Consider the following 24,593-nt stretch of genomic DNA (forward strand, 5'->3'; position numbering starts at 1 on the left):
AATTTTTCAGTACATGACATCTACAATGCCAATAAGATTGGGCTGTATTATCGTGCTACACTGGACGGCTTGTTAAGTTACAAACATGTTGCACTCTCTGGCTCCAAAAAAGCGATGGATCATGTAACTGTCTTGTGCTGCTCAAACATGTCACGAACAGACAAAGAGGAAGCTGTTGGTTATAGGAAAAAGCACTAAGCCTTGCTGCTTTAAAGGACTTAGGATGGAGAGTTTACTAGTTATGTATCATGCAAACAGAAATGCGTGGATGACCTCTGAACCTTTTAAAGAATGGCTGAAGGATTGTGGCAGAGAGCTAAAATGCCAGTCGAGAAAAGTGCTGCTGCTTCTTGACAATTGTGCAGCACATTCTCATTTAAATTGCTTGATGAATGTCCAACTGCAATTTCCACCTCCCAGGACCACAGCTTTGGTCCAGCCAATGGAAGTGAGCATCATAAAAAATTTGAAGACCCTTTATTGTACAAGGTTGGTTAATTACATCCTTGAAGCAATTGAAGAAAGTTTGCTGAGCTCATTGTCGAAAGCCAGCAAAGTCAGTGCAAAGGTCAACATCTTAGCACTAATTCAGAAGTCAAACAACAAAAGTCAGCATTATATTTTCAAAATTTTCACAGGACTAGTTTTGATGGTTTTACCGAACCACCATCCTCAGCTGTAAAACCACAAATGAACAAGATAATCTAATTCAGTTAATGTTGCAGATTGCGTTGTTCCTTAATCTTCGAATTGGATCCGGCTTATTATTTTTTGCAGACTGTTAGAGCAATTTTATAAAAGTAAGCTTGAACTTTCAATTATGTCAAAAAGAATTTCCGATTCTGAAGCTGCCAAAGTGAAAGCATGTTTCGATGTCCATCAAACAAAAAGTGGATAAAGGCATATCCTTTGTTTCTCTAACCATTCCGAAATCTGTTTATCAATTTCACGCTGCTCTGCGGGGGGGGGGGGGGGGGGTCGCGGCGCGGAATGAACTGGAAGTTGATCTGTCAGCACTATCCTTATCTTCAGGGCAGATGTTTTTATTTTATTTGGCTTATAATTCCTTACTAAACGTAGTATTTTATCTTGATGTACTCTGTCTTTGATATGATTTAAATCAAATTCCTCGTCATTATAAATATTATGAATACACATCAAATAGTTTTCTGGTTGCAATTTTCTAATTTCAACTAACTTCTTGGCGTGTTGAAAGAAATGTTTAATAAAGTAAACAAATAAATATTAAGCTTTTTTTTTTGTAAATTTTGATACCCTTTAGATCATAGTTGCTGTTTATTTCATAAATTGAGGTTTCATATTTTTAATTTTATAATTTCTGCATGCCATCTTACCAGATTTAAATTGATGATCGATAATCCAGAATCGCCAAATTCCCGACGAGACCAGATTAAAGACTTTCGACTGTATATTCTTTCATTATCATGTTAATTCTATGTCATGTCAAATTTTATTCCACTAAAGTAGAACTTTTGCTTCACACACACATATATACTATATATATATATATATAGACTAATAACTTTTGCTCCATATATATATAACATTATACATTTCAATCAATGCATAAGATATTTTAATATAAATCACCAGTTCTCTTGGAAGACTTGGACTTGGTGACAAATCTGTTTCTTGCCTTGAGATCACAAGCTCAACTACATCACCAAAAGGAACTTTCCTCAACATGCTCAAAACTTCCGTTTGGGTCATATTTGACACATCGACTTTATTCACCTATCAAAATAACACAAAAAATATATGATGAATAAATCAAAACAAAATATTTAAAAGCAGTCACACTTTCTTTGCTTATGAGCAAAATTCTAATCCGAACATTCCAAAGCCTTACATTTCGTTCAGTCATTAGGACTATTTCGCTTTAAGATTACGTCATTTTTTCTCTTCTTGGCGCCTTGCATGGCGCACATGTTCATTACAGCAATTCTATAATCGCTCGCTCAGTTTTTTATTGTTGTTATTGTTAGTAGTAAGTCATCGCTTGAAAGATTGCACGCATGTTATTACGGTTGAAGAATAAAACATTAATTATAGTCCATTTCTTTAAAATTGTATTATTCATATATCAACGCCAGTGTCGCATGAACACATTTTCTAAATTAGTCTTTGTTAATAATCTAAAGTATTAATGCATCATCAGGAAAGCTAGAAAACAAGAAAATTTCAGTAGAATAAATCAAAGCATTTTTATAATATTTTTTGAATGTAAAGCATTTGTACACAAAACTTTATACATAGGTGAGATAGAATTTTAATTCTTTAAACCAGCTAATTAATTTCCTTTTCAAACAATAATTTTCCCCTTTAAACATCCCCCCCCCAAAAAAAAACTGTCGCTCTTTCTTTTCCCAAAAGAAATTAGCAATATTGATCTACTCGATGGATCATTAATATAATAGGTGACTGTGGTAATGCTGATTGTAATGAATGAATATTTATAAATTAATGCATACTTATATCAAAAGAGAAAGTGTGAAGGCTTGAAGCTATCCAATAGTATTACAGAGTTGCCAACTCTCCCGATTTAGGCGGGAGACTCCCGATTTTCGACCACTCTCCCGCCAACCCGATTTACAATATATTTCTCCCGACTTTTTCTTATTCTTAAAATTTCTCACGAGTTTTATGGAACTTGGCTTAATACTTAATTATATGAATAAAAAAAAAAGTGATTTTGGAGTCTGAAAGCAATTGAATTTTCTCTAGATTATATCTAAAACAAAATCTTGCGAATCAGATGAGAATTTCTACTTTGTGAGTGAGAGCATACGTATCCAGAAACGTCGTTCTCCAATTCTCCAATGGGCATCGAGCTCCACCTGCGTGTCATCTGGTATATATTAGACAATGAGTACAAAGCAAGCTCAAGGCTGTTATTTGGATGTTCTTAGTTTCGTTATTTCGTTCATCTTGTCCTGAGTTGTGTGAGTATAGGGAAATAGTTTTAGAAATTATCATCTTTTTTTATGTCTGCGAGAAAGGTGAAATACTTGTGTACGTTTCAAAAATCATACAGTTGACTTTTCTTCCATTATTTCCTCAAGGAAATGTAATAAATTTGCGATGTGTACCGTCTGTCGTGGCGATTTTTCGATTTCCATATGGTGGATGGGCGGATGTTCTTAAGCATGTGTGTTCACAAAAACACAAGGACAACAGGAGTAGTTTTGAAAAAAACGAAAAATTAAATTTTTCTTCGGAAACAAAGGATCAAAAAGTTATTAATGCAGAATGTCTGTTGTCTGCCTTTTTACTGACTGGCAGGTTATAGTCGGCAATGCAGTTCTGTGAACTGCGTATCCGGCTCTATGAAACTAGCCACAATAGCGACATCACGATAAGTCAATCATCACGTACCTTTTCACTGGAGCACAACCTCAAAGAAGACAAAAATAAGTTTTATCTTTATGTTAGAAGTACGTACTGTCGAGTATGTGATTACATACTACATAAATTCCCAGTCAACGATGAAGTGATTTTGCATGCTAAAGTTGCTGATGTTTCTGCTCTAGTAAATGCATCTTTTTCTGATATAAGGTACTTTTTGAACAGATTTCCTGTGTTACATCATTTAGTCATGAAAGATAATATTGATGTTGCCACTGATAATGTTGCAGTCGCAATTTTGCAGTTTAGAATTAGAAAACTTGGATGAAGTTATAAAATCAGGATTGACACCCAGTGGAGTTTATTTGGAAAACTGAAAGGTGCTGATGGAATTTTAAAATATAGTGGACTGTCTAGAATTATGTTAGAAATCTTGACAGTTCCCCATAGTAATGCAGAGTGTGAGAGGAGTTCCAGTGTTGTTGCAAAAATGAGGACTAAATTTAGATCTAATATTAGTGATGACACATTAGAAAAACTTTTATTAGCGAAAGCAGGCTTATGTGGCAATTGCTATGAACAAAATTATGAAGTTTCTTTCTTAACGAAAGCAAAATCTGCCACTGTTCATAACATTTGTACAAAAACTGATTAAACTAGTTTTTTTTTTTTTTTTTTATCTTAAACGATGCAAGTAATAAAAATGTTTTTTATGTGTAAGGTATTTTTGTGTTGCTTGCATTTAAGTATTAGTAACTATTTAAAGTTAATTCATTATTAAAAATTATATTTTTATCATTTAAAAAGTCTTTTAACATTGTGAAAAATCTCCTGATTTTTGAGTGTCATAGGTTGGCAAGTATGGCATTAAAATCTAAACCTTCTAATAATAGGCAGTACATTGCAACAATAAAGGTACTCTGCATTAGATTTCAATAATTTTTATGATCAAATGTTATAGTAATATTTTGATTTGTTATCACTTCACTAATGAACAATAATGGATTTCTAAATGTTGTGTACCATGTAAAGAAAATAAATTTAAATTATTACCTCAAGCAGCTTATCACCAGTTTTCAGCCTTCCATCATCGACAGCTGCACCAGCAGGAAGAATATTCTTGATAAAAAATGGTGGACCATTATTAGGGTCTTTAGATGTGATACTGAAACCAAGGCCTTCAGAACCTTTGAGAGAATAAAACAATGAGTGCCTGAAATATTCATATATCAACTATCCAATTAGATAAAAGAAAAACTATGCATTTATTACAGGGTTTAAGTTAACATCTTTAGAAAACATAAATTTTTAACTTTTTTTTTCTTTCAGAAACAAGTAAAACACAAGAATTATGAGAAAAGATATATAAAATAACTGTATTTATATTTTAGTACAGGTATTATAATAATAAAATTCTTTAATTTCAAACACTTCCAACTCCCAAGCATCAAATTTGATGAAAGAACATTAACACAGAACTGATTTAACAATTTCGCTGTCGGTGTCACACCAGTGCATGGCACCAACATTAAACATTAAGAAACCAATCATGCATGTGCACATGGCGTGGATAACTGTCTCAGTAGCCAGTCATGTATTTGTGAGGAAAAACTTGTGGCTCAGTATTTATTCTCCGCTTTATTTGGCATAACATCTTATGTGTATGTGGTGGTATTGGCATGGAATAAAAGTTACAAGCAAGTTGTAAAGGTCCTGAATTTATAGCTTATATGGCTAATGAAAAAATCTTGTACTATGAGTTATAGAGATGATAATTCTGCAGAGCTGTCATGCCCCAAAAAACATGAAAAATAAGCTTCTAACAAAAGATGAGATTGCAACATTGTTGGCTGAGCTTTTGAATGAGTACCCAAGTGATGTTAGTTATGACAGCCATGAAGATTTCATTCCTTCCCTAAAGTGCCTATGATATTTCGGATTATGAAGAGGAAGAGTTGCAAGACATGCAAGAAGTCATTAGCCTGATTCCACTATGGTAGGAAATTTAATTTGTGGAAATGAACTCACAAAATGGTACAATTTCGTTTTACAAAATCAGAATCTCCCTCAAGACCCCCTCAGGACTGCTTCATCATGGTGAGGGGGTGCCACTGGAAGGAGTGGGCGAAGTATGTTGGGAGTGTATTCTTCTGGCAGGGCCACTCTAGGCGTGAAGGCCACTCAATTATGTCCAGCTAAAGTCTTCTGTCGCTGGTGCTCCAGGTCTCTGACCATAGAAGCTGCCTTTTATCTCATCCATGAATATCACAATGCCTACCACTCCTCTTACTTATATGGAACTATTTTCTAAATGTAAGGCAAAGAATAAGGCCATTTAGATGGTCCCACCAGTGCACCCATGGTATCAGAGTAAGTGCCTTGGTGGCTCCTTGGTCCAGAGCAGCAATAGATGTGATCAAACTACACTTATTAGATTCCTTAGTGGCCATCTGTTATCAATGACTTTTGTCGGTGGTAATAAACACTCTGAAATATGCACTAAGTGTTCTACCACACAAGCCTCTCCTGATCACATCTTATCTAGTCTAGGGCTTACCAGACAGGATCTTGTTTAAGAATCCCTTTTTTGTACTGGACTCTTTCAGGGTGAATGGGCTCATGAACCTGATCTAGCTCTGCTGGTCATGGGGATGAGGGAAAAAAAAATCAGAATGTCTGCTACAACCTGTTTCAGGTGACAGTGCAATTGATTATTTTTGCCATTTATGTACCAAAAATATCTTGGAGGAAGCAGTTGCTCTAACCAATGACTATGCTTGTAAAGTACTTTGTTGCCATGAAACAAAGCAAAATTCTAGAATTAATGCTTGGAAAGAAACAACAAAAGATGAAATACTGGTATTTGAGAAACTAATTTTACATATGGGAACTATAAGAATAAACCACATTCAAGATTACTGGAAGACTAATACACATTTTGGGTTGAGTATATTTGGATATAATATGAGCAGGAATAGATTTCTTTTATTCCTGAGGGCATTGTACTTTGCAGAAATCCCACAGCAAATTGCAGAACCTCCAAAAGATTGACTATATAAAATCAGAAGTATGGTGAATTTGTTCAAAATGTGAATAGCTGAAATATATTTACCAGGACGAGAGATTATTTTAGATGAGTCAATGATATTGTGGCATGGATGGCTCAGTTTCAAACAATGTATTCCAAACAAGTGCCATAAATATGGTATGAAGTCATACATGATCACAACACCTAATGGTATGGTTATTAAATTTATGGTGTACACCAGTATGGTAGTATGATTCTGGTGGGGCAGGACATGCACAAAAAGTAGTGTTTAATTTGTTAGAAGGAATGCTAGATGTTGAGCATAGTGTATATATGGATGATTATTATAATAACTATGAATTAGCAAAGTGTCTTGCTGATAGAAAAATACATTGTACTGGGACAATCAGAAAGAACAGGAAGACATTTCCAAAAGAGGTTAGTGAGGGAAAAAACTAAAGAAAGGAGAAACTATAGCAAAGTATGCTAACAGTGCAATGATTAGTAAATGGAGAGATAAAAAAGACATAACTTACATCTCTAATGGATACAAAAATGATATTCTAGATACAACCAGCAAGAGAGGCTAAATGAAATCTGAACCACTTTCTATCATTCAATACAATAAATTTATTGCAGGTATTGATAAACAAGATCAGATGTTTTTCATGTGAAAGAAAAACCATTAAATGGCCTACCAAAATATTTGTTCATATTTTGCAATTAAGGATCTCAAATTCTCACTTTCTCTATAATAACTATTATACTGAAAACATGTCACTTTATGACTTCATTTATCTGTAATATGATGTTTATTGAAATCACAGCCTGTCCTTTGTGCTCTTGTGTGCGATTCAGTTCAATCAGAACACCTGCTCAATTCGCGGGAAGAAAAGAATGTGGAGAAATATTACAAAAGCAGTGTAAAAGTTGCTATTCCCAAGGAAAACATAAAACTATTATTTATGTTTGTAAAGTTTAGGATGGATCTCCCGGCTATTGCTTAGTTGTGTGAAGGTGACCCACAAATAAAATGTTAAAAAATATTGCGTACGTAATAACATTCTAAACACCTCACAATTAATTAATAAACCATTTGCGGTTTTGCAGCTGAGGATGGTGGTTCAGTAAAACCATCGAAACTAGTCCTGTGAAAATTTTGTAAATATAACGCTGATTTTTGTTGTTTGACTTCTGAATTAATATTTATTCGGCACGTTATTGTGTCTTAACCTCACAATTATTCATTCATATTTAATATTTGTTATATAAGTATCATGCAAAAATAATGCATTTTGCCATTTCTTTTTAGGTATTTTGTTTTTAGTTTTACACATCACACACTAGCATGTAATGTGGCATTATGGAGAATATTTTACCTGTAGTGCCTACCACTCACTGGCAAAATATAAATCACTAGTCAAAATATAATATCAGAAAATATGCCACTTTAGTCAAAATATAATAACAGAAAAGGCCTAAATATTAGTTACTAATCAGTCTGATAAACATAATATCTTTTTACCACTTTTCAATCATATTTGTTACAGTAAGTAAATTGCATTCCAGGAAAACCCATTTCTATGATAAAGCAATAACTATCAACACATCCTCATATGACCAGCAGTGGATGTGTCAAGACATACTTTGGGAGATGAAAAATTGTTTATTATTCCATTTCATATCCTCTAAACATTTTCAGATCCCAAATTGTCACAATTATAAAAATAATTTTACTGTAAAGAAAAGAAATAAAATTAATTTTTTCAGTGTGAACATAAAGGAAATGTATAAAAGTTCTGTCTGGGTTTATTAATTACAGCAAAGCACATGATTACTGTCTGCAGAAGGAAGGATAATTCTACAGACGATTTCCCAAAAGAAAATTATTTATGGCTTTACATTTGTCTTTAAAATTGAAGAATATCATGATGTAGATAATTTTTAATATTTTTATTATCAAGATTTGTTTATTGGCAATATTAATTTTAAACTAAAAAATAATAAAAACATATAAGCAACTTAAGGCTAATTTTTCACAAAATTATCAATCAAATATGTGAAAACCAATTAATGCCTTAACACAGATACCTTTAGTAAGATGGACTAAGATTCGTCTTCCAACCTTCCTTATACTTGAATGAGCAGGACTACTTTTATGTAATGGTGTTGAAGGAATTTTTTTCCCAGGAGAAGTCACTTGCAACTTAGAAATAAGGGAACTGGACACTAGATACAAATATATGATTTAAATGCAACTATTTAATATAAATTTTATTATCATATAATATGTCTTGAACTATAACTACAAAAAAAGTAATCTGTTCAACATTTGTTAAACAAAAAGATCTTTCTTCCCTTTCCCCCTTAACAAAGCTAAAAAAGAAAACATTAAAATAATTAGAACCATATGAATGCTCTAATTATCACTATTGTTAGCAAAATAAAATGCATTTTTCTAATTTGCCTTTTGTAAATTTTTTTCCCCATGAATGATCCAAACTGACAAAATTAGATGTTACTGCTAATATTAGAAATGATTTACGTGATTTTGTTATTTTTTGATTTATTTATTGTTTGGATATTTACATGATATAATGGTTAACATTGGAAATAGTTTATATAACAATTTTATCATATAGATGAGAAATATTAATTTTATTTCAATTATTAATTCACAGTCCTTAAAAAAAAAGCATTTTTTCCAATCTGCAGATTTATTAAACTAGATAATCTATCAGCTTTACTTTCCGAGGAAAAAGTGTAAAAATCTACAGTTTCAGCAGTAAATAACCCTATTAGTTTTTTAAGTTACTGCTGCTCTAAACCAGAATTTAAATTTAAACCAATTTTAAACTTGCTTAGTTAAGTTTATCAAGTTTAATATCTCAAATAAATTTCAGAATATTAGATAATTATTGCTTTGAATGAAGACTGATATAATGAATTTGAATAAAGATATTTATTATTTTGAATTTTCAATATTTGTTATCAATATATATATACCAGTAAATTACTGAATATAAAATAAGTGTAGTAAAAGTAACATACCAAAATAAAGATACAGTACAAAGTCTGTAATCCAGACGTCCATTATCCGGAATAATTTATAATCCGGACCTCAAAGCCACAAACTTTACGCATGTGCACAGAGAATGTGCATACACTGTGCATGCGCATAAATAATGTACATACATTACGCGCGCGTAATGTATGCTTTATGCATGCGTGCATTGAAAGAAATGTTTAATAAAGTAAACAAATAAATATTAAGCTTTTTTTTTGTAAAATTTGATACCCTTTAGATCATAATTGCTCTTTATTTAAATTACGGTTTAATATTTTTAATTGTATAATTTCTGCATGCCATCTTACCAGATTCAAATTGAAGATCTATAATCCGGAAAAACCCCTAATCCGGAATCCCCAAAGTCCCCATGAGTCTGGATTATGGACTTTGTACTTTATAACATTTTATAAAGCAAGTTTGAAATAGTAGCAATAATATATAATACCTTTTTCATTATCTGCCAGTTTATCATTCCTTGCATTTTTCTTCTGCTTAAGATTTGGTTTGGAATTAATTGTTATTTTGGTAGAATCCTTTTTTATACAATGAATATTTAGCTCAGGAGCTTTCATAGCATCCCTGAGTATTTCTTGAGCATTCCGATAAGAGTCCTTACTCAACTTTAAACCATTTATTTCTGTTATACGATCACCAACACAAAATCGTCCATCCCGATCTATTCTCCCACCAGGTTCAATACCTTGGATTATAACGCCTTTGTTGCTATAGAAGAAATATTAATTTTGAAGAGCCTTCTCTATGTCATATATAAAATAATACAATTTAAAAAAAATAAGAATTAAAAATAACTTGGAAAAATAAGACATCTTACTTTTCTGGACTATCATCTGCAGGAACTATACGGATACCCAGCGGACCATCTTCTTTTTTTAGTTTCATTACCTCAATGACCCTGTGAAAATAAATGTAACATTTAAATTAAGAACACCCCAGGATAACAAAAATACCAAGAACTAACCTCAACTGTAAATTTTACAGCCATAGTTAAACGACATGTGTCATTAAACTTTGTATATTTATAACTAATATTAACACAAAACATTTGATTGAAAATAGTAGCAATTTACTTATTTACATTTATGGAATCATATAAAGAAATTAATAAAATATCAATCATATTTTCATTTAAAAAGTTAATGAATTTATTAATATTTTTTTTCAGCAGAATTTTAAAAGTGTTGATTTTATACAAAATATTTCAAAATCTTTCTGTGTTGATTTTGATGTGTCATGTATTTTACTGAAGAATCTGAAAGCACATATACATAGCCTTTTTACCAGAAACAGATAAATCTGACTCTGAGGTATTTTAAATTTTATCGTTTAAAAAATTAAATTTAAATTTATTGACAATTCTTAAAATTCGTATAATGAACAAATGAAAGTGCTCACACTATTACACATAAAGGGAAGATAACATGAAATATAACCAATACAGTACAAAGTCTTTAATTCTAATAACATTAAATGCATAACGCTTATGCATGCGCATGTAATGTATAACGGACGGTATAAGCTAGGCTAAAATTATCTAATTATCTATTTCAGTTAATTTTGCAGATTGCGTTGTTGTTTAATCTTCTAATTGGATCCGGCTTATTATTTTATGCAGACTATTAGAGCAATTTTATAAAAAGTAAGTTTGAACTTTCGACTATGTCAAAAAGAGTTTCCAATTCTGGAGCTGCCAAAGGATCTACAAAGCGAAAGCATGTTTCGATGTCCATCAAAGAAAAAGTAGAATTGCTGAAAAAAAATGGATAAAGGCATGAAGAAAGTGACAGAGAGGTTAGTGAAAACGAAAAAATTCCGATTGACAAGTTAGTCAGTATTCTCGACACAGCAATTACAGGACTTGAACAACGGAACTTTGTAACTGAACAAGAAATTGTGTCTGTTTATAGAATTAAAGAGAAAGTATTAGCACATAAAATAAAACAACTCAAACAACTTACATTGAAAGAAATGTTTCCTATTTTTAATTTTAAAATTTCTGCATGCCATCTTACCAGATTTAAATTGATGATCTATAATCTGGAAAAACCCCTAATCCGGAATCGCTGAAGTCCCGACGAGTCCGGATTAAAGACTTTGTAATGTATATGAATAATAAAATTTCTAAATTTTTTTTAAGAAATTATATGTAAAAATTTCTGAAATGTCTCATAATATGAAAAGTTAAAAATAAAACCATAGTTAAATATTTACATTAATGCAGAAATATATAGTTATGATAAAAATTCATTTACTTCTTATGTGAAGAACTGGAGCAATCACTATCTTCAGTTTCATCAGTACTATGTTTTGGCGAAGTGGGTCCACCAAGTGGTTCTCTCCTTTCATCCTTTAGAATACAGTTTTATTTTAGAAACATAGTTCATCATTAAAACATGGTATAAAATTTTAAAAAAAGTATGCATTAATTAATTATTAATAAATTAAAAATAATATAAAGAAAACCAAGGAAAATAATTTTAATAATTTCAAGCTTCAGTAATAATACTTAGTAATAATAATACCTCTTACTTCATTTTAAATACAGATCCTAGAATGAACTATAAAATATATAGTATAATTTATAACCTTTATTTCTGTAATACCATATTTCCTCTTAATAAATCTGCAATATATAACACAATAAAAGTGGTAGAAATATTGCATCAAATAAGCTTACACTGCTTTTTATACTCTAAAAGATAACTTTTATTAGAGGCAGAATAAGAGAGAAATTAATGCATTTGATTTTATATGCAATCAAGAGATTAGCATTTAACACTGAAATTCATAAATTTCAAATGAATAATTTATTATAAAAGAGAAATATTGAGATTGAAGATTTTTATTTCTGTAACTATATTTGAATGAGAATAGTCAAAATACAACTGCTCTGAATATGCTGCAAATATGTAAAATGAGTGATGTGTTACAAAACAATCAGTAAACAACCTAGGTGGTAAGAAATATGTTACGTTTCTATTTTCCAAAATATTAAAATACTATCTTATCAACAAGTTATAAGGAAATTTAATAGACCTCAAGATAAAAATTTGTACAAGAATAAATAATTTTCAATAACTTTTCAGCAGAATGAAACAATACACTAATACTTCAGGTATATAAAAAAATTCTATTCTGTATAAATATTTATGTTATGTTAAAAATAATTGTTTATTATGAACATATGAAAAGCAGATGATTTACAAAAATTCCGAATTTCTGTAAGTATTTCATGTGGCACATAAAATAAACATGCTGTATTTTTAATTTTAGCTTTATCTTTTCATGCACAAATTTTAAAGATTTTAGGTGGAAGAAATATCATAAGGCAAAATAAAGATTAAATATATATATTTACAGAAAAGCTATAAATTATTTAAAATATTGTTTTAAACATACTCTGTTTAAATGTCCATCACAATTCCATGAATTTAAGTACTGTTGATAAGATATTGATTTCTCTTCTCCACTGCCATCCTCTCTTTCTCCAGGTGGAAGATCATCTTCTGACTGTTCTTCTCCCTAAGCAATTTAATAAAGTGATTAAAACATTGTTAGTAGAACTTGAATGCAGAAATTTGCTCCCTCTGTTTCATAATAATAGTAACATTTGATGAATTTAATTTGTCCCATAATAATAGTAGTGACAAAAAATAAATATAGAATGCAACATTTATTATCAAAAAACTAGATTAAATTAAACAACAAATTAAAAATACTACTCTTAATTTTCATTCTGAGTGTTCAGATAGTTTCTGGATTTTTTAATAGTTTCATTACTGCACTAAATTTGTGGGTAGGATGCCTGGGCTGCAAAGCTTTGTTTTCCTTATATATATGAGCTTAAAATTATTGGAGCCATCATTCTTAATTGCTTCTAGTACAACATGCTGAAGTGGCAGAAACATATTATCCAGTATTTTAGGAGAAACAGGTCCACAGTTCCCCCACCCCCAAAGAATCAACATTGGCATAAGATTCGTTTTGACAATTATTTTCAGAAGCATGCTTCCAAATTCCTGACATGGTCTTTTGTTGCACATAAATTGCTTTCCAGCTAATATAATTCCCCCTTTCTATAACTTTTCATTTTCTTTTGATGCATCAAGGACTGGACAATCGCAACTCAATCCTTCTCGAAAACTTTCTTTCTTTTACAGTAGGATGATATTCAACTGAAATAAGGCAATTGATTTCGATCAGGGGATGAAATTAGAAAAATAATCACAATTCCTAATAATTAGTTTAACCTAAAAAGTGAAAGATATGTCATGAAACATTGATTCTGATTGAATGCTTTGCGATTTTATGCAGCAACGTAACTTACAGCTGTATTTGACAATAAATTCCATCTAAATATTCACTTGCTAAGGATCACTCAGATGAAATATATACTGCGGCACAGATGACAGAATAACTGTACCTACACATAGTCAACCAATGGTGGTCAGCCTGGTAAAGGCACAATCTCAGTGACAAACAAATTTCTGCATATTTTCCACCATTTTGGGTTGCAGTTGAAGCCAAAAACAGGGATCTTTTGACTATAAGAGAAACATGATTCGATTAAAGCCATTTGCAGTAGCTCCGTATGACAGCATCATAAAGAGATAAGTTCATATAACATAATGACTTCACAGTAGGGAGTTTGATGTTTCAAATGGCACATTAAATTTCGCAGTATCATAAAGCAAGATAACTTTATTAAGTGTCTGTATCACAAAGCATCATACAGCACTAATCATGTCATTCTATTACAGATATTCCAGCAACAAAAACCCACTTTCATTGAAGAAGATTGCCAGCATGAATCTTCCATGCTATTTCGATTAGTGTAGCAATATGCAGATTACAAAAAACAGATCCCTTACTTGACTGAGTGCATTTTTAGTCTGATATTTAAGCAATGGGTTAACAAACAATATTCTCAGGTTTGGTGCAATCACTGTAGCACTCATTCATCATCAAATGCTGACCCAAAATGAGCATGCCTTGAAAAGACAAAGTTATCACTTGTTTAATCGCTGGGTTGAAATTCTGGCACCAGGTTTCACCACTTGCCACGATTTGAGATGGGATTGTTGGTACCTGCTCATAAATAAGATACTAATGAATGATATTCTGGAAGGTGATCTGGATTTTTGTTATTCCATTAACTTTTTACTACCCATTAAATATGTGCCTTCACTTTCCTCAGACAATGCAGGATAATGGAAATCAACCTGACGTGCCAACATTCACTGCAAACTAAACTGTGACACAATCAGAATTTTTCTCTGCCAATCTTTCTTCATCTGTCATGTTTTTTTTTTTTTTTTCTGAAATCATGGCATATTTTGATCTGTCTTAGGCATGAAGGGAATTATTGCACGTGTGCTCTCATAATGTCAGTGGTTACATGTCAGTTTGGCAAATGGAAGATTTCGAATCAGAATCGCAAAGCAGATACTGCTATTTTTCACATTTCCTATGTGAAGATTGACAATCTCTTCAACCTTCCATGCACTTTTTTCCTTCCTGAAATTTTACATAACAATTAAAAAAGTATGCTGCATTTCATATGGACACTGTAACAATGATTAATAAGCACCTAAAGATTTCTAATGGTCGTATGCTTTCCTTACACAAGAATTGAATCATAACCAAATAGGCTGTGAACATATCCATGACCCATTAATAATGGGAAAAAAATCTAAGGCAATGTACTACATGGTTCGATGTCTAACAGTTTTAGTGCACACACTGCCACCATTTTATGTTTTATCTGGTTAAATTTTGAAGACCAGTACAGTATAAAGACTGAAATCCGGATGTCCATTATCCATAATGATCTAAAATCCGAACCTCAAAGCCAAAAAAAAATTTTTTTTTGTATGCTTTACGCATGCGCATTTGATTTTTCCTTCCATAATAAAACATGTAGAGATTTTCACATAAAAATTCCAATTCTTAATTTTATTTACGCACTAAATAAAATACCTCGTTATGGAAAAACAATCACATAAGCATAAATTTATGAGATTAATAATTTGGCTCCGTAGCTGAGTATCAGCTTGGCATACATCTCAAATCCAAACATTCACCTATTTTACATCCCTGACGCCGACCTGGGGAGTCATTATTTATTATATTTTGCTTTCATCACTGCATGATTATCAATACATGACAGCTTCAGTAATTTAATAACTCATGCAGCGATGTCTAAACTTTTGTTTATATTAGGAATTGAATAACAAGTCTGGCAACCTTTTATGCTAACATTACGCTTGGCGATGATTATAGATTTTTAAATGCTCTAAAAAATGTTGATGAGGAAAAATTCAATACAAATTTCTTTTCATATACTAAAAATAGCTTTTGTTAATGAAACTCATAGGGCAAAAGATTACATTTAGTGCTATTTTAATTCAGAATAACTGATATGTTATTCATTATAAACCCAGAAGCGGCGGGAATTTAGGGAAGACACAATTTGTGGAATTTGGGGAAGCACCAAGCGGCAAAATTAAGGGATGAGAAGTTTTTTATAATTTAGGGGGGAAAGGATGAGATCCAAAGTTTAGGCACGGTGAAAATTTAGAACTTAGGAAGGCGCTTTGTAGCAGAATTTAGAGACTGCACCAAGCGGTATCTAGCACCGGCCCAAGATAAAGTATACGTGGGAGTTTATTCCGAACTCAGATTAGTTTTAAGCATGTGCAAGAAATAAACATAGATATAGTAAATAACTAATACAATTCAGATTTAATTCAGTATGCAATAGGAGCAAGACAAAATTTACTAGAACAACTTGGCTTTCGTTGCCAATCTTGTGATACACAGCCAATAATGTATAACGGATGCTATTAAGCTAGGCTAAATTATCTTAAGGCATTTCAGTTATTAATCATAAAATCTTTCCTGTCCGCTTTTTGTTTTAGTGTTTGTATTGTCTATAATAAACAATGGAAAAAAATCTTAAAATATAAAACTACAAAAAAAGTTTAAATTTTTGAAAAATGATTATAAAACCTAAAATTTCATTTTATTAATTGTTTATATTTATCTCTATCCCTAACCTTTCTCGAGCATATCTTGAGCAACCCTCTAGCTTTCTCGAGCAACCCTTTAGCTTGCTATAAGTAAACTAACTTATGCAATTTTCTTATCTCTGCTCACTTTATTTAATTCTGATGAGGAGGAAAATGGTTTTAAACCATAGGCACTCTGTAATTTGAAATCATTGGCATTGGCAAGGCATTTTAGTTAATGTAGCAGACTGCGCTGCTCCTTAATATTCTAATTTGATCCAGCATATTATTTTTTTGCAGACTGTTAGTATTACAACAATTTTATAAAAATTAAGCTTGAACTTTCCAATTCTGGAGCTGCCAAAGGATTTACAAAGCAAAACCATGTTTCGATGTCCATTAAACAAAAAGTGGAATTGCTGCAAAAAATGGATAAAGGCATATCCGTCTCAAAATTATGCAAGGAGTATGGCATTGGAAAGTCAACTGTATATGACATAAGAAAAAGGAACTTTTTGAATTTTTTGTGGAAGCAACTTAAACAACTTACATTGAAAGAAATGTTTAATAAAGTAAACAAATAAATATTAAAATTTTTTTTGTAAATTTTGATACCCTTTAGATCATAGTTGTTCTTTATTTCATATTTTTAATTGTATAATTTCTGCATGCCATATTGCCAGATTTAAATTTATAATCTAATATCCGGAAAAATCCCAAATCCGGAATTGCCGAAGTCCCGGCGAGTTCGGATTTCGGACTTTGTACTGTATGCGTTTATACATTTTATATATTATTTATGCCAGTTTATACTTCAAGGACATAAGAATCTTACTTCACTATTCAACTGCTTAAATGTATCATCACTGGCTAAGACAGCAGCAGACCACCTCTTACAACTATCTCCGTTGGATAAAAGTGATGGAGAAAGTCGATTTAGAGCAGGTTCACTTCCTCTTCTGACATGAAGGGGAAGGATACCTATTAGAGAAAAAAAAAAAAAAATATTGAAACTAATTTTAGTACAATGAAAAATGATTATAAAACCTAAAATTACAGTCCAGATGTTAAGCAACAAAATGAAAAAGCAGATAAAAAGAAAAGTGTTAAATTTGAAATCATTGAAACTTGCATAGATTATGATTATAATAAAAAACACAAGTATGGAAAAAAATGAAAAGAAAATGAGGAATAAAAATTAATTACAGTTATAAACAAAAACAGAGGTTTTTTTTTTTTTTTTTTTTTACAGCAAAAAAGTTTTCGAGTGGAGGTTTATTACTGAAAAAATGTGATGACCTCTACTGGAAACATGTGTTGGACAGTGTTGATTCATCTTCAAAATAAGACCATCTACAGTGATTTGGGAGTATCATGCCCATTAACCCTCTGAGTGGTATGACTTTTTGGTGCGACTCATGAAAACCTGTACTTAACCCTTTCAGAATGGGCATCCCATATATGCATTCCCTAAGAACGTCTCTTACAGCAGGGCGTCCAATCCACGCATCGCTAGAGATTGCATTCAGGGGACGGGTGATGCGTATGCACATTTTAAGCTGGAACGTTTTTCTGAAGGCCACTAGATGGCATCCTATGTCCATTACATTTGAAATTAACACAGTTTTAAGCTCTGACTTTGAGTTTGATATATTCTGCTTGACTTTGGTATTTTACTCATCAGCTCTTGTGAGGGTGGGGAGGCGAGGGAAAACGTAAACAGAGGTGAGCTCTTTAAATCGCTGCATGCTAATGAAAACATTCACGTGTCTGATTTATATCCAATTCCTTTTTTCTATTCTATTTTTTCCTTTACTATATACAGTCTTTTAGGGTTAGTATCTGGAGTATTATTACGTTTTGCATTGCCCTTCAGATATATTTCTGTTTCTGCTCTTTTTATTTCGGAAAGCCTCACCTCCAGTCTATTATAGCAGAAAGGCGCTATTTATCAGAGGAAGAATACCCTCGTATGGTCAATGAACCATTTATTAACGCAGATGAGAGTGATGATTTATTTTCTAAAGAATTAGAAAGTGATACTTCTCTGCACTTTGAGATTTACAACAATCTTCATTTTAAATCTTGTTACTTCTTACTGCAAATAGTCTTTATTGCATTGTTTTATTAATTTAAAACTTTATTGATGGATTTTATCAATTAAAACTTTGGAATGATTTGAATAGCGCTTCCGAAAATTATTTTACAAGACAAGCAATTTTTTAAATATATTTTCATGTAAAATAAAGAAAAAAATTATTAAGTGCTAATTTTAACATATATAAGAGCTCAAGTAATAATCTAAAAGAATACAAAAAATTACGATGCTAGAAGCGAAACTTTTTTTTTCTGATCTTTTTTTATAAAATTAGGCTTAGCGATGCAAAACCTCCATCCTGTACGGTGACTGCCTTCGATTCCCTTCCATCCAGCACGAGCGTCTTAAACAAAGGTGTGCCGTCGCGAAAAGGTTAAACAATTTCTACTAGCTAAATATGTATAATTAATTATTTGTCTCTGTTTTCATAAATTTCCATTCATTAAAATGATATTTACATCATTAAAGAAAGTAAGACAGCAAAATATTTTAAATTATAAGCTTATATCTATACAGCGACAAAAAATTTCATGACCACATAAATGCAATCTTGCCACTCGGGCTAATGCAATAGATATATTCTTAGCTCACTCTGAAAAGTGTGAAGGAGAGAATCAAACATCTCTTAAGCATGTTCTATAGACATTGAATGTGATTAAAGTTAGGTAATCTCAATGGCCATTTATACATACTGCATCAAGAATGTGAGCCCTCTGAAATCCATGTTATCATCCATAAAAATTTGGACATTTGGACCTATGACTGCAAGAAATGGGCAAATGCACTAAACAAGCATGCAATCTCTATATTGCACTGCCATTGCAAAGGAGTTGCATGCAACCATTAACAGTAATACTTGCTGAAACCATCAAACCACTGTCTCTGTATGCATTCATTTCAAGAATGTTACTAGTGTGATGATAGTGAGACCGGTACAATAACTACTTGGACTTAAGTCTGTAAACTAAATCATAACTCATTTGTAAAGCATTATATCTCAGTTGAGGAGTTTTGTTGAAGAGATCTTGACACCAATTTAAGTGGCCTCTCTATGTGAAAGTGTCAGTGGTGTGAAAGTCAATGATCATTATGCATAGAGTTGACCTGCATGTAGCCATCTGTAAACAGTTTGCAGAGTTACCTCTCATCTTCTTGATGATACAAAATGATAAGCAATAACTGACTAGTGACATCTTTATTGCAGATGCAGAAAGCAATCCTCCTGAGCAATAGTGACCTTAGACCACCTGTTTGCTGTTTTTATAATGCAGTTGCTTCATTTTGTGATTAGCAGTAAATGATGGTAAAATTTACATTTAGGGTTCATGCTACATGTGGCTAACATTGGTCCTTACAAGATATCCTTTTATGTCTTATCATCAGGCATAACTCAGAAAATATAATTTATTAATTTTTTTTTCTGAGGTCCAAAATATGGAGATACAAGCTCTGCACAAAATGGGCTATTTTTATACCCAACATGTTTTCATATTAAAAAAACTATGGTGTGCAAAACTTTCTCTGCAAGTTTTCCTCACATATACACCTGAGGTAGAAAATATTTTTTAAAAAATCTTTTATTTTTTAATTTTATAATTCTTTACTGCACATGCTATTACAGGAAAAAAAGGATAACAAAGCATTATGGAAGCAAGCAACATCAACAAGGTAGAGAAACAGTCAATCATTAAAGTACAGAGATTTGAAATATTAAGTCTGTCCCCCCCCTCCAGCTGGGACAAAAGTGTCTCAAATGAGGCACTTCCCTCAGGTGAATGTGCACTCACATGCTTTTATTTCACCAATTAATCAAATTGAATCAAGAAATTAATTAATTATTAATAATTTAATATTTAAAATGACAGAGAAAAACCATTATTGTGTATTTTATATAATTTTCAGGTCGTAATTGTTGCTTTATGTTCATACAAGGAATCAAATGCTATATCATTGCAATGGGCGAAAATTAAAAGCCTCTTTAAGTAAATCAATTTAAAATTTTATGCTTAGAATTTAATACTGCAAGGAACAGAAAAAGTAAATAAAGTCTTGCAATCAAAAACTTTAACTGGTCAGAGAAGGTACTGGCTTAATTTATGACCTTTCAAATGGAAGTTTAAGTTGAGAAGGGGAGGAAAAGCAGAAGGCTTTCGGTAGTAGGTGGGCTGAGAAACCATTTAAATATATCTCCTTAATTAAAAATTCAGTAACCGATAATGTAGATGATATAGGACAGTGTCATGATTAAGCATCCATTTATGAAATGCTTGGCCTGATGAGATGAGACATAAGACCTCATCCAAAGTCTTTCACTTCATGGTATGTTTCTCATTCCTGGAATGTTCACACTTTTGCCAATATAGAATGTTCCTGCAAAAGTTTCATTACTTTCTGTCGTGGCTTTGATGATGGCAAAATGTATATTATCTTCCCATTTCTCCCATTATATATGAATTCAATAGGTCTGAAATAATCTTTATTTGCACAACTCAAAGGCCCAAACAGAATTACAGAAGAATTAATCAGGAATTGTATTTAGAGACCTTGTTTGTGCAATAACATCCTGTTCAAAAATAAAAAATTGAACTTAAAAAAGTTCTTAAATTAAGGGAAAAAATTATTTTTTAATGTAAAAGATACATATTAAATTATATGGTACTTACATATTAACACCACCGCAGCTGCAGATTTGGCGGTTTTTAAGTGCCGCCAATCTACACCTAAAATTTTTTCGACAACTCATAAATTAAAGCACTTTATTTAAAATCAAAGTAGTCAATTGGATTTTGGTGGAAAAAATGGGCCGATATAGAGTTTAACATAGATTCAAAACAGTTTCTATTTTCTTTGACCTGATGCTGTTGCCATACGAACTCTGCTAAATAAGATTATGAATTATGTCGCGTTGTCTTCCTATGTCTCTTGTTCCTCCATTTAGCACTGCCCCACATTCTCTCAACTGTTTGTGTGATCAATAAAATTGTATTTATGATTAACTTTAGCATGTAGGAATCCTTCTTTTTCTATTCTATTTGTTTGGTAACCTTTCGAACTGTCAGAATAAATTATGCTACCATCTGCAGTGTTTCCAATAATTTTATTAAGAAGGGTGGAGCCAGTTTTATTGGGAATAGTAACAACAAATGAATCTTTTGTTTCTCTACATATACCAACAAACACCCACTGTTTGGGTAATATTCGACCACAATCATCAATTTCCACAATGCAATCTGGTCCACCTACCTTCTTGTTTGGTTTATTCTCCATATCTAAGACATATAATTCATGCATGTAATTGTTCCAATCTGTAATAGTTTTATCCAATAAATCAAGTTGCTTTTCACAATATTTAATCAACATCTACTCGCACCAGCAGTATATGAATCTCAAAGCTAAACAAAATGGAATTCTGCTTCCTTCATACCAGTTGTCTTTTCTAAGTCCCACTTGCTGATCACACTGTCTTAAATTACATTTCCAAAACGTATGTTTACCGAAATAAAGCTTCATAATCATGTGAATTGGTACATTTTCATTTTTTTTTTGGTAAAATATTTCGCTCCTGAAAAAAAAAAAAAAAAAATTGCATCTTCTTCTGTGTTTGGCAAATACCAAAGACTCATTTTCGTAGCACTAAAAAATGGCGTCAAAAGTCAGCAAACAACAAGGCAAAAAGGAATCCAAAAGATAACTGTGTGCAAACAACAGGATTGCTCTTTATTGGGGAATCAGGGCAACTTCTGCTGCAGTGGCATTAATATGTAAGTACCAATTATATGTTTTCCATGCATAATAGGTTTCCCATTTACCATTAAACTGTTCATAAAAACTTGTAATTTAAGTTCATGTTCATATTACTTGTTTAAATAAATTTATTAGTAGCCTAGATGGTATAGTGGTTAGGGAGCCTACTGCAGTATCAAGAGGTCTGGGTTCGAATCCCAGAGAAGGCATGTTTCTAAATATATAGTGTTTGTGAGGGATGGAGGCACTCTAAATATACGGCGAGCCAAAAGACCTCTCGTGTGGTTTGCTGGCAGGGGAGAGAGGTGGGAAACCCTCGGAAAGCTCTCCCTCAAAATTGGTGTGAAAAATAGAAGTTCAACCTCTCTTTGGAGTAGGCTATGACAACCATTCTTCCATGTAATAGGAACACAATAACAATAACAAGAACAACAAATAAATTTATTTAAGTGGAGCAAAGTAACAATAAAACCACAGGCAACATATTTCACTGAAACACATTCATAGGATATAAACTTGAGAATATAAGTGTGTTGCCAAAAAATACAAAGAAAATGTGACAATGGAATGGAATTAATTATAAATTTAACAGTTCAAAAGTAAGAAATTTAACTTAAAAAAAGGCTATTAAATTAAAGAAAAAAATAATTATTTGCTGTAAATATACATATTAAATTAAAATTTAAACAAATTTAAATTTACATTTTAACAAACACATATAAAAGTAATAAAGCAAATTTAAAGCCAAAATAAAGAAAAAAAGCCAAAATAATTTTTAAATGGATTGGTTTTGCACTTGATTTGCTTGTGCTTCTGAATTTAAATGATATTGTAGATTAGTTCAAGAATTAATTCTTTTATATGTTTGCAGATTTTTTAAAATTTTTTTAAAAAATTATTTTGGCTTTTTTTCTTTATTTTGGCTTTAAATTTGCTTCATTACTTTTATAAGTGTTTGTTAAAATTTAAATTTAAATTTCATTCCTTGCAGCAATGGCACAAAGAATCTTTAATTAAATTTGTATTTAAATTAAATTTATTTAATTAAATTCAATTTATTCTTATGAAACAATACATATTAAATTATGTTTCCCATGCACAAATTTACACTTAAATGACAATATTAGTACATAGCAGGCTATTTATCTAACAAATGAAGGAAGACGAAAAGTTAACGATAATTTTTAATTAAAAAAAAAGGAGATCGTAATTTTATTATAACAGAATATAAATTTTTACCTGCTGCAGCTTTTTCATCACTTATTTCCACATCAGAGTTATTATAAGATTTAATCAATGGTGCTGATATAATTTCACCATTTTGGAATATATCTGGGCTTTCTGTGCCCACAGAGCTGGCACTTGTGCCATCACCACCATTATGCATCAGATAAGAAGAAATCTCTTCATCAAATATAGCAGTGATCTATTAAAGAAGGAAAAAAAAACACTTATGAAGTCAATGCAATTCATATCAGATATTATGTAATACCATGCTAATTCTTATATAATTTTCAGAATTTAAAATTGTAGTACATTTTCAATTTCTTCTGCTGCATTAGCTTATACTAATATATACTATATATTAATCACCTAAAATATTTCATATTTAGGTAATTTTAGTTATAATAAATGAAATTTTAATAGTTGTTAAGGTTTAATAACTGATGCAGTTTAATAACTTTCAGAACTGAAACAAAATATAAACTTTGTTATATACAGAAAGCAATGCTGACATTCACATGCTTGGAGTACTCACTGCAACATATTTTCGTTACCATATATTCACTTTTCACTTTCTTATAAAATCTATTTTTCTTTTGAATTTACTTTCTACAAGATATTTGCAGTGATTAATTTTTTAAAAGAAATATTTAATCAATAACAATTTTCAATGCTATTCACTCATAATTTGTCAGTAGAGGAAGGTTTGTTTCATGTATTTCTGCTTTAGAATGATCTAACCACAGAGTATACAGATTACTGTAAAACCCACAGGGCAGTAGTCCAGTACAGGACTTCTGCATCAATCACATTAGCCCATGAAAAGTTTTCTTAGAAATGGGCATTTCAGTTTTCTAAAATTTTTGTAAGTATTTCATCACAGAAACATTTTGAGTTCAAAAAATGTACACTCAGAATGGCTAGATCTGTTTAGTAAGTATTAACCATCGATAAATGATGCATTCACTAAAACAATTTACACTTATTTTAGGACACTGTATTCTTAAAACTTATTTGTGTAATATAAAATGTTGT

At 31.5% G+C, this 24,593-nt stretch overlaps 1 protein-coding gene across 5 annotated transcripts in view; it reads right to left on the reverse strand.

Moving 5' to 3' along the window:
• LOC118192474 (partitioning defective 3 homolog) overlaps positions 1 to 24,593 on the reverse strand; it is a 507,756-nt gene that overhangs the window by 48,107 nt on the left and 435,056 nt on the right. For all 5 annotated transcript variants that reach the window (XR_015040147.1, XM_085812621.1, XM_085812620.1 and 2 more), the window contains 9 exons: positions 23,574 to 23,760; positions 17,328 to 17,473; positions 12,882 to 13,004; positions 11,735 to 11,829; positions 10,297 to 10,377; positions 9,910 to 10,187; positions 8,486 to 8,623; positions 4,420 to 4,553; positions 1,612 to 1,755 (listed from right to left, as the gene is read on the reverse strand). Coding sequence is in view for 4 of the 5 variants with exons in the window: in XM_085812620.1 (XP_085668746.1) it covers positions 1,612 to 1,755; positions 4,420 to 4,553; positions 8,486 to 8,623; positions 9,910 to 10,187; positions 10,297 to 10,377; positions 11,735 to 11,829; positions 12,882 to 13,004; positions 17,328 to 17,473; positions 23,574 to 23,760 (1,326 nt within the window). In the remaining variant the exon portion in view is untranslated. The remainder of the gene's footprint in view (positions 1 to 1,611; positions 1,756 to 4,419; positions 4,554 to 8,485; positions 8,624 to 9,909; positions 10,188 to 10,296; positions 10,378 to 11,734; positions 11,830 to 12,881; positions 13,005 to 17,327; positions 17,474 to 23,573; positions 23,761 to 24,593) is intronic.

Source organism: Stegodyphus dumicola, chromosome 3 (assembly GCF_044657685.1).
Source record: "Stegodyphus dumicola isolate Sdum_Otavi_A_Nest chromosome 3, ASM4465768v1".
In the NCBI taxonomy this organism is placed as follows: Eukaryota; Metazoa; Arthropoda; class Arachnida; order Araneae; family Eresidae; genus Stegodyphus; species Stegodyphus dumicola.